Source organism: Pinus tabuliformis, chromosome 5_2, assembly GCF_031772625.1.
Source record: "Pinus tabuliformis cultivar Carrire ecotype Pingquan chromosome 5_2, CPIR1, whole genome shotgun sequence".
Taxonomy (NCBI): Eukaryota; Viridiplantae; Streptophyta; class Pinopsida; order Pinales; family Pinaceae; genus Pinus; species Pinus tabuliformis.
The window spans coordinates 321514511-321534328 of NC_142306.1; the positions used below are offsets into that span (position 1 = coordinate 321514511).

Consider the following 19818-nt stretch of genomic DNA (forward strand, 5'->3'; position numbering starts at 1 on the left):
GTATTTGTCCTAGTCGCGGCCCCGACCCTTGCCTTTGCCCTTGCCCTCGAGGTGGAAGCTGTCGCTGTCTCCTGTCTCCTTGTGGAAATTGATTTCCGTCGGCAGCATTAGCCATCTCCTCTCCTGAATATTTTTTTGTAAAAAACACTTCGGCTCTGTAACTTATCTTTCTCAACTGCCTTATTAGTCCCTGCCATCTGGCATCCGGCAGGGATTATAGTAATCGATATGACCCCTACTTAGCATTACTTCACCCCTTTGCTTCTCTGTTATACGGCAGTTATATCAAGGTTAAATCAAAGTTTCAAGGCTGTCTGCCCTCCCCGCCAAGATGCCGAAGGACTGCCATCTTATTTGGCCTCTTCCCGAGGTGGGAGAGGCCAAAACTTAGGCTATTTCGGAAATTTGCGACCTGTTCATTATCGTTAACCGTCACGGTTTGGTATTAATGTTAACATTAATTCGTTTGCAGGATATGCTAACGGGTAACGGGTGCTTTGTTTTGGTTGCAAGGTATGCTGAGCTTTGATGTTAACAGGTGTTGGTGCTCCAGGTGTGCAGGTGTCCGTGCATGCAGGGGCTGTGCGTGCTACATGGACAGCAGCTGTGTAGTTTGATGTCGCCACTTATTTATTCTATGCACGCACCACTCCATTGCTCATTCGCCACTCTATTCTGTTCTGCTTCTCTTGCTTCCCGCACACGATCGAGTCCCGCCGCTGTGCTGCCAGGCTCCGGGACTGTGAAACTTCTTTTTGTTCTTTCAGTTCTTTAAATTTGAAGCATGGGCCGTGCACCGTGCTGCGACAAAGCTGGAGTGAAGAGAGGGCCCTGGACTCCCGAAGAAGACAAGAAGCTGCTGGCATACATCGAGCAACACGGCCTTGGCAACTGGAGATCCGTTCCAGTCAATGCAGGTAACGACTTCTGTGCATAGATCTGTGTTAGCGTTCAATTCCCTGTAACAGAAGGATGTTTCACAAATTTGCTCGTGGGGCTTTATTTTGTTGTATTGCAGGTCTGCAACGGTGTGGAAAAAGCTGCCGCTTGCGGTGGACGAATTATCTCAGACCGAATTCAGCCTGCAAGAAGAGCAGACCATTATCCAGCTGCACGCTGCACAATCAGACATACATGAGGTAGGTGGAATAAATAACCTTAATTATAACTATCTGATTCCAAAATATTCTTAACATCTAAGATCAAAATAAATTCAATAAACCCAGATAATCTAAACAAAATTCCACTTGTTTTCAGGACAAATATATGTAAAATGTTACCTTGGCGGCTTCTCTGAGTTTGCGAAGTTTTTTGCTGGACTGGAGCTTTGTGAGAGCCCTGGTAAGTGCTCCTACGGGCGGCGCAGCTCCGTCTAGTGTGGCAGTTGGCAGCGAAACTTGCGAATTATTCATAGCCTCGTAAGCTTGTCCTGCTGTCATGGCTCCATCCCCAATCACGGCCACCACATGGTTTTTTTTTCTTCAGTAAATCTCTCCCAACTGCCATACCTGAAAACCCATATAATTCTTGTAACCAACTGTTCATTCCAGCCCCAAATACCTGTCCAGCGGAGATACTGGTAGAACTATGTCCAGCGCGAATTATGAGGTTGTTAATGATATAGGGTCAAATTACACAATAAATTATAAAAGGCATCAGATATATTGAAGAGTAGATAATCACCATAACATGAAGTGCGTGACATAAAGCACATAAAATAATGGACAACTGTATCAATAGAAAAAGGATTGTAGGGTTCCAGAGTATAACAATCATGGGAAAAGTAAAAGAAGATTCAAGATTAAATAAAAAAAAAAATCCAGAGTCTTGCATGCAATTATCTCATTGGAGGAACTTTCAAAGTCCAAAAGCAACCTCACTCTGGAATTAAGGAATAAATAACTATTTATAGGCAATTCAACTTACTAATATTGGGTTTTGCTTGGTATTCAATTGCCACATGTCCCTTCTAACCACATGTTTTACTGAGAGTTAGGGTCATTCAAAAAATGCTAACATAACTTTTCTTTTCTCATTCAAGTCACAATTACAATTCTCAATCGTTAGAATAAATTCAATCTTATTGATCATCCATTATATTAATTTGTAAGTTGGAATAATTATTTTACATTATAGAAAGGTAAAACAGAGAAGTACAATTGAATGTAGTATAAATGTCAGTTAATTATGTACAAGATGAATTTTACTGTGGAATACATCAATTATGCATGTTTCCTTTTTCTTTATTGCTTAATATCAAAATATATGGTTAAATTATTGTTTATTTTATGACAATATTAATAACCTTAATGATAAAGGATAGTAAAAATGGGCTTGTATGAAACCTTAAAATCATCGCCAAAAGCATCGTATTTGCTTTCGTCCCGTTTGGGAAATCCGGCCAAACCAGAGGTCTGTCTGATTGTATGCATTTTGGATCTTCTCCCTGTCAAAATCTTGTGTGGATATGACTGCATCCATTTCCACAGCCTGGTTAAATGCATTCTAGCCAAAATCTCTTTTACAATTCATCTAGAATACAAAATATCTTACAAGTAATCATCGAAGTAATTTCTTATTGGCGGTGGTATTCAACTCACTAAGGCTATTGATAGCACCCACTCTTCTGTTACACAGAGTCAGCGTCATGAACTGAAATGGGTCACTGGCGGACTTTGCGAAGGCAATAAAATCCTTGTCTGGCTACTCGCTTTTTGAGTAAATCCTCCATCCCTTCTGGTACTGAAGCATCAGATACAAATACTACCAAACTTCGAGCCAAATCTCTCTCGTGAAAATGCAATACACCAGCACGGTAGATTCTACCACGGAAGTCCATGAACGCTGGCAAATAAAATTGATAGCCCGAAGCTTAAAATCTGCGTCGAGGCTAAACCATATTTTCTCATCGTCTTCACAAGAATGAAATGCTTCTGCATGAGCGATACGTGGCTGTGTTCATCATGAAAAAACAATCATGTGGGTGCCTTATTGCTTTGACACTCCCACAGGACGGTGGGACCTCCTTTTGTGACGTGGCGTCTCTTGCCTTGCGTGATGTGGCTCGATTCAAGAAGTGCCTTATCCAAACTAGACATAAGAGATTGCATGAAAGATTATCAGAAGTCTCATCGATCTATGATATTTCATAGAGAAAACGGAACCAGAACCAAACTCGTAAATACAAACAAGCCTAGTTAGGTTATTGATATATCTAGTCATATATATAATCAGTTACAACTTACAAAAATAAATCCATAAGCATAAACATGAACCATCACATGGACAAGGCTACTGGGATAGGCTGCTGGGTTTGTCGAGGGCCTATTGGCTGTTGGAGGGATGCTGAAATGTAGTTCAATTCTCACCAACCTGCCATCCATCTCTTTTCCCACCTCAGGTATCACACATATACAAATGATACAAGGTATCCATAACAGGTCTTTTGTAGACTCGTGGTTGTCTAATAATGCGCATCTGCCAGTATTTCTGAATACGAGAGGACTCTTTGAGAAAAAGCTTCCCCTTTCAACTGGGCTAATCATGGTTTATCTCAATGTTTTGGTTTCTTGTATATATTTCACAGATATGGATTACTGTTTTAAAACTTCACAAATAGCTTGTTTCCACATCGTCGTTGGGAATTCATGCCATAGAGTTATTTTATTCTGAAGAACATTTTTCACAGGAAATCTTCCATGTGCAGGCTTTCTAAATCTTGTTAGAAATGCAATTGCAATAATTGGCTGCCTGCATTATTGAATATCACAAATTTTCAGTGTTCAGTGTACATAGATGTTCATACGCATTCTCTTATGCATCGGTTTCTTTTTTAATATGAAGGGTTTGAAGCGCAAATACGTATGTAATGCCATAATAGCATAACTAGATATGGTTTACTGGTGCTCTATGTGGTTTGGGGAGTTTAACGTTTTCTGATCATGCGACAGAGGGTGGCGGTGGCGGTGGCTCATTAAGTAGCTTGGTAATCACAACAATAGACTGTACAGTCCCCAAAATCGGTGATGCCTGTAATATAACAGACAGGACTACCATCTTTTTTTTGCATGAATTGCTCTCAATCCAGACTCGCCTAGAACATAAACTACGCTGTAAAACTAGTCCCGGGGTTTTCCTGTATACATTAATAATACAAATTTTAAAATAGTAAATAAAGCATACACACTGGATCCTTAATGAAGATTTAGAGCCCTCACAGTCATTACTTTCAATATATAACGTTAACAGGATCTGTATCTGCATTATTTTTCAAAATGTCTAACTATGAGCTTGGTGCTTTTTTGTGTCGCAGGAAAATCCACTCTCACTGATTCAAGAAGTTGCTGCTGGAGATGTCCGTTGGTATCATTGCTCAAGAAGTTGCTGGAGATGGCAGATGAAGCTGAACCGTTCCCTTCGTTTCTGCAAGCAAGAGTTTTTGCTATTTTTTGCATTCGCAGGGAGTTTAACGTGCAAATTAAGAAAATTTCTCTTTGTTCTAAGACAAAACTGGAAAATTGCAGCCTCTCTTTTTGAGTTTGAGAGCTAGAGTTGCTTGCCTGGCCGCTCGCCTGCATGTCTTCACACTGTTAACGATGCCTTGAGACGCTAAGTCAACTTGATGCAGGGACTCGCTGCGTCGCAGCTGCCCTTGTTGTTATTTATATCTCAATTCAAAACCGAAACTCTCACAGATACTTTGAATACTTATATCCCATAATAACCAATATATTCACGTTCATGGATTATGTGGTAAATGTCGGCCAATTGATCCCTTTGGCATTGAACTGTGTGCACTTCATTATATTGTGGATAGAACACGCTACTAAGGCTCATGCCATGGACACGTACAACTCATACGCCTCATGATAGAGTTTTGGAGACACACAGTTATTATTTTTTATTATTTTTTTTCTTTCCTTTTCTTTCAAATACAAATATTATTATTATCTTTAAATTTTTTTACACAATATAAAATTTGGAAAATTTATCTGGATACCCACAACCATAACACTCATGCTATGGATACTCACAATGCATTATAATTAAAATAAAATAACAAAATACTCACAATGCATCATAATTAAAATACAATAACAACTTTTACATTTTTATTTTGAAAATGACAATAAAATAAAATAATTATTATTATTATTATTCAATTTTATGGTCACAATCAAGTTAGACACTAAATTGGTGTATGATACATTTTGTTTGTGGGACAAGATACCCACTTCTATGCAACTATTTGACTGCTAAGCCTACGAAGGCAGACATACTCTATCCCACTCTGGTTTTGAACCCGTAACGCTTTAAGTGGAAACACATGGAGGCCCACTCAAACTGTGTCCATAAGTCTCTATTTTGAAAATGATAGATTTTTAGAGGCATAAAGATTTGATTTTGTTTTTGTTTTATTATTATTATTATTATTTTAAATCATTGAAATATCAATATTTTTTGAAGATTTATAAATTTGGGGATTTTAGTTTTTTTTGTCCTCTTTTTTTTTTTAAAGTTAAGTAAATTTTAAGATACAATATTAGTTAATATCAAAATTCAAAATTTTTAAAAATAAAGTGAGAAATTATTATAATAATATATTTAGCCTAGAAAGTTAGCTCAATTGGTCCACATCTCATTGCTAAAGCACTTAGAAACCATTATAATAATATATATTTAACCCTGACGGTTAGCTTAATTGGTCCAAGTCTCATTGCTATTAAATTTTAAGATACCATATTAGGTAATATCAAAACTCAAATTTTTAAAAAATAAAGTGAGAAATTATAATAATAATATTGGTCCACATCTCATTGCTAAAGCACTTAGAAACCATTATAATAATATATATTTAACCGTGATGGTTAGCTTAATTGGTCCAAGTCTCATTGCTATGTTACCCAAAATTGGAGATGCAACTGTATTTCTAACATCATATACATTATTTAAACTTATAAAAGCTAAGAAAAGTAGTATGGCAATATTGTGCCCTTTGAGAGAAGCTCTTAAAAGAAATTGCAAAACATCCCTATGATATAAATGAGCCTATCTATTGCCATAGATTTGAATTATCTATGTGTATGTATGTAGGTTTTATAAAATAATAAGATGAATAAAAAATATTTTTAATTTAAAAAATATATGATAAACTGAAAAACATGTAGTATACATTTTTATATATTCAATATTAATCTAATACAACATAAATAAAAACATAATTAATATGATAGGGTGGAGTGCCTTTTTGGACAATGGAAAATAACGCTAGGGTTCTGCTCTGCAATGTTGAAGCAGCCACATCTGAGCTTATGCTTTCTATTGGAGAAATGTGTAGCTAGTTTCTAGTGATTCGATGGGTGTCAATGGTGGCTAAACGAGCTAGGGGAGAAGCCTTCATAGAGATTCGTTTGTTTCAAAGTGGCGGGAAAGATCTTCACAACGTAGAAAGTGGGGTCTCGAACTCTGGTTTTTTTCTCTCAGGCAAGACCTTTTATGTGCAAGATCTTACATGCTTATGACCATATCTATCATTTTCATTGGTTTTTGTTCAATTCTCATGGTGTTTGGGGATGCGGGATTTGTTTAATTCGCATGGTGTTTGGGGATGCAGGATTTGTTCAATTCTCATGGTGTTTGGGGATGCGGGGTTTGTTCAATGATTATGTCTATCTCTATTAGCAGATCGAGGTGTGGATAAAGTTGGGGTAGCTCAAACAATATGGGATATGGAGACTATCACTCCAAAATGGACAAGATCTACACAAGATATGGTAATTAATAGTGAAAAGCATATTCAATTTCATATTTTTATTAAGAGTCTTAGTGGGAAGACTTTTGTTCATTGGATTCGAGGTTTGGATCTAGTAAGAAATCTGAATCAGATGATCCAAAAGAGTATGGGTATACCAGTATTGTTCCAAGTCTTGGAATACACATGAAATGTACTCGAAGACATTCAACGACTAGAAGATTATGGTGTGACAAAATATTCAACAATAATTTTAAATTTGAGGATGCAGGGAGGTTCCAGAAACCCAAATCCTAATTGAACCACATCCTTCAAGCATGCACTCAAAGGGAAGGTTTCCACACAAGTAGATCAATCTCAAAATATCATGTGTCCTTATTTGTAGAGCGAATGGAAAAGGTTCTAAAAATGAAGCAACCACATCTGAGCTAGGATTCTACTCTACAATGCTAAAGTAACCACATCTGAGCTTATGCTCACTTTTGGGGAGATGTGTAGTTAGTTTCTAGTGTTTTGATGGGCGTCAATGGTGGCTAAACGAGTTAGGGGAGAAACCTTGATGGAGATTCGTTTGTTCCAAAGTGGTGAGGAAGATATTCACAGTGTAGAAATTGGGGTCTCCTCCTATGATTTTTTTCTTTTAGGCAAGCCCTCTTATGGGTAGTACCTTACATACTTATGACCATATCTATCATTTTATTTGGTTTTTGTTCAATTCGCATGGTGTTTGGGGATGCGGGGTTTTTTCAATGATTATATCTATCTATATTAACATATAGAGCTGTGGATAAATTTGGGGGAGCTCAAACACTATGGGATCTGGAGACTATCAATCCAAAATTAGTGAGATCTACAACACTTTTAGCAACAAATGGTGAAAAAGATATTCAATTTGAGATTTTTATTAAGAGTCTTAGCAGGAAGAATTTTTTTCATTGGATCTAACGTTTGGATATAGTAAACAAACTGAAGCAAAAGATCCAAAAGACTATGGGTGTACTAGTACTGTTCCAAAGTCTCGGAATACATGGAAAAGGTACTCCAAGGAACTCACCGACTCTAAGATTATGGTGTGATAAACAATTCAACAATAATTTTAAATCTAAGGATACGGGGAGGTTCCAAAAATCCAAATCCTAAGTGAACCACATCCTTCAAGCATGCACTCAAAGGGAAGGTTTCCACAAAAGTAGATCAATCTCAAAATATGTCGTGTCCTTATTTGTAGAGAAAATGGACAAGGTTCGAGAAATGGACATCAAAACCCCAGAGGTTAAAACTTTTCATGATAATCTATAATCCACAATAGTAATATGTCAATTTAATGGTTTCTGTCCAAATCCATGAGACTTGTACGAGTGCGTATACTCTTCATGAACAAAAAAGTGTGATATCTAATTGTGTTCTAAAGGGTTTTTCATAGTACAATTCGAGATTAAGCAAGATATTGAAAAAGTTTTATAAAATGGATGCTTGTTTTGGGGTAGAGATGTGGTTTTTGCTACCCCATTGTTTCCTAGGTTTGATGCAAAAAACATGGTGGTAATGATGATTCCAGTTTGGGTAAGGCTCCAAAACCTTCCCCTTTGTTCTTGGAAACATAAGTTTGTGCATGATATCAGAAACATTCCAGGAACATTCGAAAAAGTGGACCTGGACAAAACCTCAAGAGGTATTTTTACTTTTTCCAGGATCTACATATAGATCGACCTTAGAAAATGTCCTAAAACTTGAGAAATTTCAGTGGACATAGGTGTTAGGCTACGAGCATATGAAATTTTGATGTTGAACCTTCTTTCAAACATGTCATTTACAAATTCCCTGCCCACAATCAAGGAAGACATCAAAAAAGAAGAGGAGGAAAGCCCCTAAGAAAAGTGGATGAAAGCTTCCTAATAGTTCAAAATATGAAAAATAAGAGGACGAAGAAAATCCACCAAAATCTGAGCCACAATCTCATTTTGAAGGAAAATCAAATGATGAAGAAGGGGATAAATCCATAATTTTGGTTACAACTCAAAAGATTATTGAATCAATAGAAATACTGGTACCAAAGCAATAGAAAGTGGAGATGCCCATGGAAAATAAATGAGGTGGCATAAAGATATCTCATGTATCTCAAAGTTTGGACTCAAACAAAGAGATCCCCGCATAGACACAAAAAATCAACTAGCAATAGTAACAACTGCTCCAAATCAAGGAGTGTGGTGGAAGGTGGAGAAAAAGAAAGGAAAAAAAAAGGAAATTACATTATTTCTATCACACTTAATTCATTTGTAATTCATTTTTGTTTTTATTTTGTGCATTAGTTGTAAAGCTAATATGATGAAATGCTTTCGAGCATGTGTAGAATGTGATTTTATTCCTTGGTTTTCAAGTTGAATAAAATTATGGCTTTTTTCTTCAGGAAAAAAAACACAGACAACATAATTAATTCAAAAAAAAAGTTTGAATTTGAGTTCAAAAATGAATGTCAATCTCTTTCACTTTTCAATATTTTATTAGTAAAAAAAAAGTGTATAATGGAAATTTTACGGTCCCAACTTGGTTCTAGAATAATATGACATTAATTTTTTAGTTTTTAGATAAAAAAAAATAAGATGATTTACAAGGGAAAAATATGATATTATTGTTTTGGTTCTTAAAAGTAAACATAGTTGAGATGGTTTAGGTATTTCACATTTATATTCACTTTCATATTAATACAAATACAATGCATTATTATATTACACATTGATTCATAAATTATCACATGAAAAATTACTCACAACAGATCATATAAAATTATACTTAAATTTCAAATATTTACCATGAGGGTTTTTCCTCTAGATTTATTAAGTTATTATTTTCATGCACGCAATATATAAAATATGAAAAATAAAGAATACAAAAAAATATAGTCACTCACAACCATAACAATATAGGATATAATTTTGGAAACCTTTTCAAAAGAAAACCCAGCTCGAATGTGAGGTTTCTCTACTCTCTTTTTCTCTAAATGGAAATCGATGCAAGTACAAAGGAGTGACACATGTGGCCGATGGGATACTACAATACATAAATCGAATTTATTTTCTCTCTCCACTCTTAGCTATTATACTCATATATGGAATGAAATGCAGTCGAATAAGTGAGTCCCTTTTCCTCCTAATGACTTGGTTATAACACAGCTTGATATCCAAATAGGGGATAAATTTGACCCATTAAACCCTAAATATGACTTACAACTTGACTCTTTTGGAGAATTTTTCATAGTTCACACATGGCTAGCCCCTTTTCCATGAGTAATAGGGGTCGATGTGGAATCCTCTCACATTATAGTGGTCGATTTTGATAGGCTAAATTTCAAGAGGCATAACTTTCTCATAAAAGATCTAATTAAGGTGATTATTATGTCATTGGAAAGGTATCAATGTGTATATTATGGAATCTAGGTCCATAGTAAGGTCAAGACCACAAGATGCAGTTGTTTAAGGCCTTAAAATGGCACCTAAAGTTTTTCACCTAATACCATTGCTAAAAAATGGTTATGCATGTTGATTCGTCCAAATTTTCCACTCTAAAATTATCCAAAATGGATGAAAAGTAATATATTGATTGAATTTCAATCATACCTCCCCATTTTTGGAGGCTTTTTGTCCCAAAAATATTTACTGAATGTAACGAGGAAATTTTCCTCTACCTTCTTCCTAAAGTACCATCTAGCCTTTTTTAAAAGTTTCCTTTCAACACAATCTACCAAAGGCCATGCTACCCCTGCCTTATATTTCTAGAGCTCTTTTAGAAAATTTTATCCTATATCAACTTTGCCTAAGCATCCAATGTCAAATCATCTATGGAAGGTAGGACCTATTCCTCTTCTTGATCCAACATGGAAGGATCGTAGTGTTCAACATTCTCTACATTCAAAATTGATTAAATGCAGATGTATGGGGATAGACTGAGTATACAAGTTTTCTCTCCAATATTTTCTAATATCTCAAAGGGACCATATCGTAGAGCATTTATTTACTTACTAGGACCCTGTAGCCTCTCTTTGTTCAATTGTAACCATACTCTATCTCCCACTCTAAATTAACTTAAATTTTCTTGAGCTTAAGTTGGAAGGTGTGCATGCAATTCCAATGTTTAACCTACAAGTCCTCCCACAAGCTTTTGGCTTTAGCCAAAAAATCAAGGTCATGCAATCATAAACTTTCAAATCTAAATGGATGATTAGGAGGGGAATCTTTTAGATTCAATTGCAAACATATTATCTAGTAGTTAAATCCTATTATTGGTTATATTACAACTTTGGAAAATATATCATGATCCAATAGGTCTTCAGATACTAAAAAACAATCCAATCTACTGGAAAATTGGTGCTTCCTTGTTATGTGATTATTCCAGGTATAAATCACATTGATATTATTAAGGTTATCCATGTAAAGATCATTAATAATATCCATGAAATGTTGTGGCTCGAGGTCAAGTTTCTTAAAACCTGCTTTCCTTTCCTCTAGAGATTTAATGACGTTAAAGTCTCTACTGATGACTGAAAGCTCCTATTGATGGAGATATTGAATTGTTTTAATGTAAAAACAAAGGTCAATTTTTCCATGGGAATATTAGAGTGAGATGCTTAGCCTTGTATTTTTCTTGTGACTTATGTAGCATCTTTGATTCTCTTATACATGTAGATGGTTATTCCTGATCTCAAAATTTTCTTCTACCCTTAAGGCATCCCCTATAAGATACTCCCTCACTCCTTTTTTCCCATATGCAATATTCAAAGGTGAAGTTGGTAAGTATCCAAAGCAAGTTTTAAATAGGGACATACGAGTAGAAGTGTGGAATGCTATATTAATATGATAATGTTATATGCATACTATATTTTCATCCCAAGTCTTTGGATGATTCTAATTGTAACCCCTCAAAAATTTCACCAAAGTATTATTAGCTAACTTAGGTTTATTCATTTTCCTGTGGATGGAATGTTGTATACCTCTTCAACTTTTATTATTGTCCTCTCCCACAATGTAGTCTAAAATGCACTGATAAATCTTTTCCCTATTTGAAATTATGCCCCTTGGTGTCCCAAAGTGAACCTAAACCTGTCCAAAAATCATGTCCATTGTTTCTTTCCCATTGATGGTATTTTTATATGGTATTAGAACACACATATTGCTAAACTTTTCAATTACCTCAAATAGGTAGCCATGTTCATTCCTGGTTGTTTATGAAACTCCCACAAACTCCATACTATATCTTGCAAGTGTGCTTGTACTCATAGGATATAGTATGGAGTAGTATCTGATTTCAAAGATTAAATAATCTTTGAATAGATGCTCGTCATCTCTAAATCTATGAACCGCTGATTGAAATGTCCTTCAAAGCCTCCTTTCTTGCTAATAATATCCATTATTTCTTATAAGAAGCTACTGAAATCATGAGATACGAGATAGGCCATGTTGTCAAATCTTCTTTCTAGTTTCCGCATCAAGAAATATCCAAGCATCGAACACTGCACTACTAGCACTAAAGGTAAGCACGTGCACCACAACTTAGTTTGTTACGTACCCATTTATTTAATTGAGAGGGAGATTTTTCAGAGCTTGTTTTCTGTAAGTACGACTCTTCTGCTCACCATAATTGATAGATAAAGAAAAATGGAGGACACCTTCGAAATTAATGGAAGAACTAGTGAATTTTCCATGGTATGGAGTTGTAAGAGGAGTTGTTTTTTCTTTTTCAACTATTTGAATGCTTGGTGTATTTGTTGTTGTGGCTTCTCCTACAGTTGATGTTGATGTTAAGAACCAAGTTCTACAATGCGTGGGCCATTGTATGGCTATGTAATAGCTATTCAAATTCTCCATTCAATTGTTGGAGCGTGAGCAAAGTGGATGCCACCAGAGTGGTGTGATAGATCTGTGTTGGTACCTTGAAGTTGTGTGTTTTAGTGTTTCAAAACACAACGTTAATCTCAATATTCTAGAACTTGAGTATGGAGAACGATCATTATCACACATACTTCTCTTGCTATTCTTGTGGCTCACAGGTGATGGAGAATTCCTTCTCTTATATGATGGTGATCATGACAATGACCGAGGCATCTTTCTTTCAAATGTGAAAATTTACCTCCTCCCTTAGCCAAAAGCTAAATAAAAAAATATAAGGCCTTAAGCTAAATAAAGAAAAATCCTTCTACCATAACAAAAGAGTGAAAAATATCATTAAGTTTACATAGAAATGTGCCAAATAAATCCCTCCTCACTTTCTACCTAAAGTTTGTAAGAACCATTTTACAATACCATAATTTACGCCTATGACCATAAATACGATAATTGCACACAAACTAGATCCCACAGATCTAATTGTCATTTGTCGATATTAAGAATGAAGAAGATGAATCCTATGTGTTATATTATGTCACAAATTTCTATGTATAGATAGCTCGACCTTTGAATCTTCTCATTTCTACCTGATTGTGCTTGTTGCAACTTGTGCTCTTGATTTTGCAGATAGTTGCTCAAAGATGCTTTTTTTAGTATGCAACTACATTCGAAGATTTATTGTCAGCAGTTGATTTGGATGACGATGAAAGAGATACACATATGGATGAATGCCGCTACGTCCAGGGTTTTAAACACTGAGTGGACGCCACCCGAAGGGCATCAACACCCCTCGGCCTATTTACTGACCTAACCCCAAGAGCTTTCGGGATTCGACCCTGTGACCTCCCATTGGCGAGGCACTTGATTTGACCGATTGAGCTAACTCTTGGGGCTCATATGGATGAATGCCATTATTCTTATTTAATTCATTTAGAAAGGAAAATAATATTATGAAAGGCTGAGTGAAAATGATTAACTCAATTAAGAATACCTATTTAATTCCTCAAACTAAAACATACAATGTTGCCACCAAAGTTTGATTCATGTGATTATTTACATGTTACGATGAAAAATCTAGTTTAGGATTTTTTTGGCTTTTTGTTTTCTTATACTATTAATTTTTTTTTCTTGAAAACTCCACTCATTATCGAGAGATAAAATTATAGTTTTGAATTTTCTAAAAGATATGAAGGCTTGTGTTAAGTCTTATTATTTCTATAAAGTCTTTTCATGCTCTATGCTCTGATAGGGACAACTTGAAGGGAAGTTTTGTTTTCTTACTATCCTTGCTTAAGAAGAGGTCCAATCAATTCAATTTTAGTGTCAAGAATATTAATAATTTTTAGTTAGCATTTTTAATTTATTTGCATTATAAGCAAGTGCATTTTGGGTTGAAGCCAACACCCTTAATTTTCTGAACATGAGTTGTTGTAAAAATGGCTCGAATTAATAATTTATTAGAGTTAATAAACACTCTAATATTCTCTACTATTCATAACAAAGTCATAAATAGCAAGGACGCTCTCTATGACATTCAAATCTGTTTGCAAAAGGCACAAGACAAGATCGAGTTTCTCCAACTAGAGTCTAAGATACAACGAGATGAAGTATAACAAAATATTCATGATTTTGCATTGGTTCTTGTTCAAAGAAACTCCATTTTCTAGTTCAACTTCAATCAATAGTAAGAGATTAATCAGATTTGTGAGGCCATTTCATGAACATATTTGCATAAAGATGCAGAGGTTTAGCCTGCACTTCTGAAACCCATCATCAGACCTTGGGAAGAAGTTGTTAATAATAGGAAAAGAAACAGTCTTGGATATGATAAGGATGTGTCCTTTCATATTCTAGACTATTCCAAGCCTATTTAGTTTCATAGTTTTAGGTTTCTTTAGGATGGTTTATCTTCACTTGCTCCTATTCCACATCCACAACAGATTGTCAGACGCCAACATTATGATTAGTTTGACCATGTGAAAGATCAATTTTTTTATCTTCACCCTTGTGAGCATTGTGGTAAGCACACTCATCATTAAAACAAATGTTCCAGAAACAAGATTCATGCAAGAAAAAATATTCACCTTGGATGGATCACTTTTTGGCAATGGTCTTCAACAACCAAGAAGATATACCAGTCATACCACATAATGTGTTCTCGAGTATTGACTACTCTTACAGTGAACCTTTCGTTATCTTCTCACCTTATATCTAAAAGAGACAGGAATTGATGGTCAATTACCAACATCAAAGATTCATCAAGTGAGCCTAAGCGACAACATAAATTAGAGCCTATTTCCAGAGTCAACCATATCTAGTTTTAGAGTTGTAGCCATACATATTCATGCTCCATGAACATGCTTTATGGTTGTTGGCCTGCTTTAAACCACCACCTTTAGAATACTTCAACTTCTAGCCATATTTGGAATTGTTCCAAGAACTTCTTCGAGAATTAGTTTCAGATTTGGTGGTTAACCTTAAACCACCACTGATTGGGACCTCAAGTTCTCCCACCTTTTGGTTTTTGGTCTTCCTTAAAAACCACCATTTCAGAGATCTCATTCAACCATTGGCTATCATGCATTTTTTCATTTTAGCTCTCTTCTTGGGCTCATATACACCCCTCCAAATTAAGGGGTGAATGTTGGACACATAATCTGTTAGGTTATGGTGAATAGTTACTAAAGTCCAAGAAACCTTGGAAGTCGAATCCAAGAGTCTCAAAGTTGTATTTATATGTATATCATTGTTAATGAAAGTTGAATTCATTCCATTATGGTTGAATGCAACAATGGAGGCTATCCAAAAATCTCCTAAAATCATGCAGCTTTTTTGTGGTATTAATCTAGTGTTATAGACAAGGTGAAGGAAATCGATCCCTTAAAATGTTAGCAACTATCAAGTTTGTTTATAACATTGAATGAGAGAGATTAATCTTATATTGGTGATTTAGTTTCTTGCACTTGGCCTTTAGGGATCATATCAACCTCCATACATAAAATATGTAAGAATAATAAAATGATAAATCACTTTAAGATCAAGCATATGCCACATTTAAACTTAAATTAAGTTAGTCATATATAATTAGATGAATATAAATCATATTGATTAACAAAATACTGAATGTTTCTCAAAAAGTTTTTGGCTTAGGGGGAATAACACGTTGATTGTAGATGTAGAATGGGCTATAAAATAGACAATGTGGAGGTCCATCATCTATAGTAACCACTTTTCCCTCATGAGGAAATTAAGACTTTAAAGAGTGAAGACATTAGAGCTATTATTATATAGAATCAACTACACTACAACAACAAATTATAGGTTAAAGGAGTGTTGACTACTTCAACTTCAAGTGAAACACTCTTTCCAGTGAATTCAAGAAGACAAGTGAAAATGGTTCATAATTCCATGGGACTTAAAACTATGATTACCCAATATTGATAATTAAAAAGCAAATCAATTATTTTAATAATAATACCAAATCAAGTTTTCTAAAAATTTAAAAAACAAAATGTAAATAAAATTGAAAAGAAAATCAATTAATGTAATGATAATGATAATGATTGTAGATGTAAAATGGGCCATAAAATAGACAATGTGGAGGTCCATCATCTATAGTAACCACTTTTCCTTCATGAGGAAAGTGGAAGACTCTAAAGAGTAAAGACATTAGAGTTATTATTACATAAAATCAACTACACCCCAATAACAAATTATAGGTTAAATGAATGTTGACTACTTCAAGTGAAACATTCTTTCTAGCTAATTTAAGAAGACAAATGAAAATGATTCATAATTCCATGGAAATTAAAACCATGATTACCCAATATTAATAATTAAAAATTAAATCAATTATTTTAATAATAATACCAAATTATTTTTCCAAAAATTTAAAAAACAAAATATTAATAAAATTGAAAAGAAAATCAATTATTATAATGATTATATACATGTTTTTTCTATTATTCTAATGATAACACTACATGGTTGTTTGGTTAGTTGAATACCATTATCTGAATTTATATTTATATTTATATATATATATATATAGTATTATTATTATTTTTATTTTTTTATTTTTTTATTTTTTTTAAATTGAAGACATGCCTTACTTTATATCTTGATGCTTGGTTAGTTGGAAATGAATATCATTATCTAAATGAATTGATTTTTTATTTTAAAAATTGAACACATCTTACTCGATATTTGGATTAAATGGAAATGGATATTGTTATCAAAATGAATTAATTATTAATTTTTTAAATATTAAATACATATTTTTAATAATCTCCTCCTGCTCCATTGGATTGTGTCAATATCCTTTGGATGTAAATTGGACTTTCAAATCCTAGATGTGGTCCTGATCTAATCGGTCACTTCTCTGTACTCCACATGCTATGTCACTTTCTTTCTTGGTTTTTTGTGGGACCCTGCCATTTTTAATATTGATTTCCTTGCCATTTCAAGGGGAAAAAAGCAAAAACTCCTTTTTGTCGTTTAGTTTTATAATTTTTTCAATGTGGATTTACAAGTCATTTTAACAGTGAGGCAACTTAGTTGGTTCGACGAGTTAGTTCAGTTCAGTTGAGGATGTTGGTTTTTGGGTTCAATTTTTTTTTTGATGAAAAATGTAATCAAAAGTGACTAAAAAATGAAACTGCGTTGAATGATTATCACTACAAGTAGAAGGAATTTATTTCTATGTAGTTTCCTTAAAGGATAGTGAAACAAGTGTTGTGTAGGAAGCACGCAAATAAAGAATTTTGGTTCAATGCACAGATCACAGACTATGGTATGGACAACATTAGACTGGATCTTGGATCTGATGTGAATATATTACCAAAGAAGACATGGGAATTTATGGGAAAGTTAAAGCTCATATGGTTTCCGATTCAGTTGTGGATTTCCAATCAATGTAGGATATTTTAGATTGGGAGACTAGTGGATGTCAAAGTCAACATTGATGGAATAAGGAGCTTTCCAGACTTTGAAGTCATTGATATTGTGGACGACATAGATCCTTATCCATCATTTCTTGGCATCAAATGGGATTTTGATAACCAAGGTGTTATCAACCTGAAGAAAGGAGACATGATTTTAGAGTCTAGATATTTGTAGGTAGTCATGCCTCTGGATCCTAAAGAAGGGGAGCGCTATGTTGAGATTGTGTGAGGAGACCTCGACATAGTGGACCTCGACAACATTAACAATGCAATTTCCTAGTGTAATGACTACGTCAACTTAGCAATAGATGGAATGTTGAGTTGGTGTAGTATTAATTATTATTCATTGGACTTAGATGAGGTGTTAGAGAATTGGTATCAATGCCTTCATGAGGTTCCATGAGGAGATGTGCACATATAACTAGTTCAATTCAATGGATTGGAACAAAAATTTGGGAACATCCCAGGTTAGATGGACTAATGGACGTTTATGATTTTGTTAAGGAATTTGAATTATAGGTGATATATCACCTTAGGTTTGTAGCACTAGACATTTCTCTAAAATCCACTCCAACACACTAGTGGGAAACACATAAGGAACAGATGAAATCTTGGAAGTAGTGCAAGCACTTGTTGCAGATAAGGTTTGGAATGGGTTTCGAGGACTACAAAGAAATATACACCATCAAGGACTTTCCAACCACTCACCTCGAGAATTTTATTGTAGGATGGAGAGAGGAAAATATTCTAGATGTTGATTTGGTACATCTATTTGTACATACATTGGATATTGTGACTTGGAACTGGTATAGGAAGTTGGAGTTTCGATAGGGTACAACAAATTGGGAAACAATGATTGATAATTCCTTATTTACTTTTCAATTTGATCCTAATGATCCATCGATATATGAGGTATTGCATAGCATGAAAGATAATATATATGCATCAAAACCAAGGACTACAAAAAAATATGTATCACTTTGTACTTTCACCAACATTGTTAAAATAGCAAGAATTTGGTAGAACGTTATGTCATGGTAGAAGAGATTGATGATGATGGGGATCCTAGAGATCTATATATTTGGAATTCCAAAGGAGAACCTGAGGTAATTGTGCAATAGTTGGAATCCACTATTCTAGAATACCGTAAACCAATAAAAATGTGCAAAGTGAATATTAACACAGAGATTAGCCCCAAGTTTGTAGTAATTGGAGAAAACTAGGATGAGGAAACTATCAGACACGTCTTCAAATTACTACACTAATACTAGGATTTATTCCCAAAAACATTTTGAGAGATGAAGGGCATAGTTGGTGAGTTAGGGGAGATGAATATTTTTTTGAATCTAGATGTTCAACTAGTGCAACAGAGACCCTACCGACTGAACCCAATATATAAGCCTAAAGTCAAAGAAAAGCTTGCCAGGATGTTGAAGGTTGACATAATGGAATTTGTCAAGGAGTTCGAGTGGGTAAGTTCAATGGTCATACAACCGAGGAAAATGGGAAAGATCTAAATTTATGTAGATTTTAGGAAATTGAATGATGCTTCTATTCATGACCCATTCCCCACACCTTTTGTAGTTGAAGTTTTAGAAAATGTTGGTGGATAGGAGCTTACTCCTTCACAGACGGTTTCTCGGGATACCATCAAATTAATATCTCCAAGGAGGACCACCATAAGACGATATTTTCCAGAGAGTGGAGATTATTCTAGTATACTGTTATGCCCTTTGGAGTGAAGAATGCACCAACAATATTTTCTTAAGTGGTGGTTGTAGCTTAAGGATTGTATACATAAATTTTTGGAAGTTTATTTAGATGATTGGACTACCTTTAACCTATTAAAGAAACACGTTGAGGTACTACAGTTCATGCTAGACAAGTTCATACAGTTAGATATTTCCATGATTCTAAAGAAATGCATTTTTTGTTCACCCATGGGAATTTTTCTAAGACATGTTGTTTGCAAGAAAGGATAAAGATTGCAAAGTTTATGTGCAAGTATGTGCATATTACTTAACTGCTAGAAATGTTACTGAAGAAGGACACTAGGTTCTAGTGGATTGAAGAGTGCCAACAAGTGCTAGATACCTTGAAGGAGAAATTGGTAACTGTGTTGATCCTAGTATTCCCTGTTTGAGAAAAAAGTATCATGTTCATGTGGATGCATCATCAATTGTACTAGGAGAAATACTGACACAACTATGAGATGATGAGATGGAACAACCAATATCTTTTTTGAGTA

The 19818-nt window shown here is 34.7% G+C and overlaps 1 protein-coding gene across 1 annotated transcript; it reads left to right on the forward strand.

Moving 5' to 3' along the window:
• The first annotated feature begins 674 nt into the window (after positions 1–674).
• LOC149158799 (transcription factor MYB106-like) lies at positions 675–4729 on the forward strand. Its single transcript, XM_089433385.1, has 4 exons — positions 675–917; positions 1019–1139; positions 1258–1341; positions 4313–4729. The coding sequence occupies exons 1-3, from the start codon at positions 785–787 to the stop codon at positions 1295–1297; spliced, it is 294 nt and encodes a 97-aa protein (XP_089289511.1). The 5' UTR covers positions 675–784; the 3' UTR covers positions 1298–1341; positions 4313–4729.
• The last annotated feature ends 15089 nt before the right edge of the window (positions 4730–19818 follow it).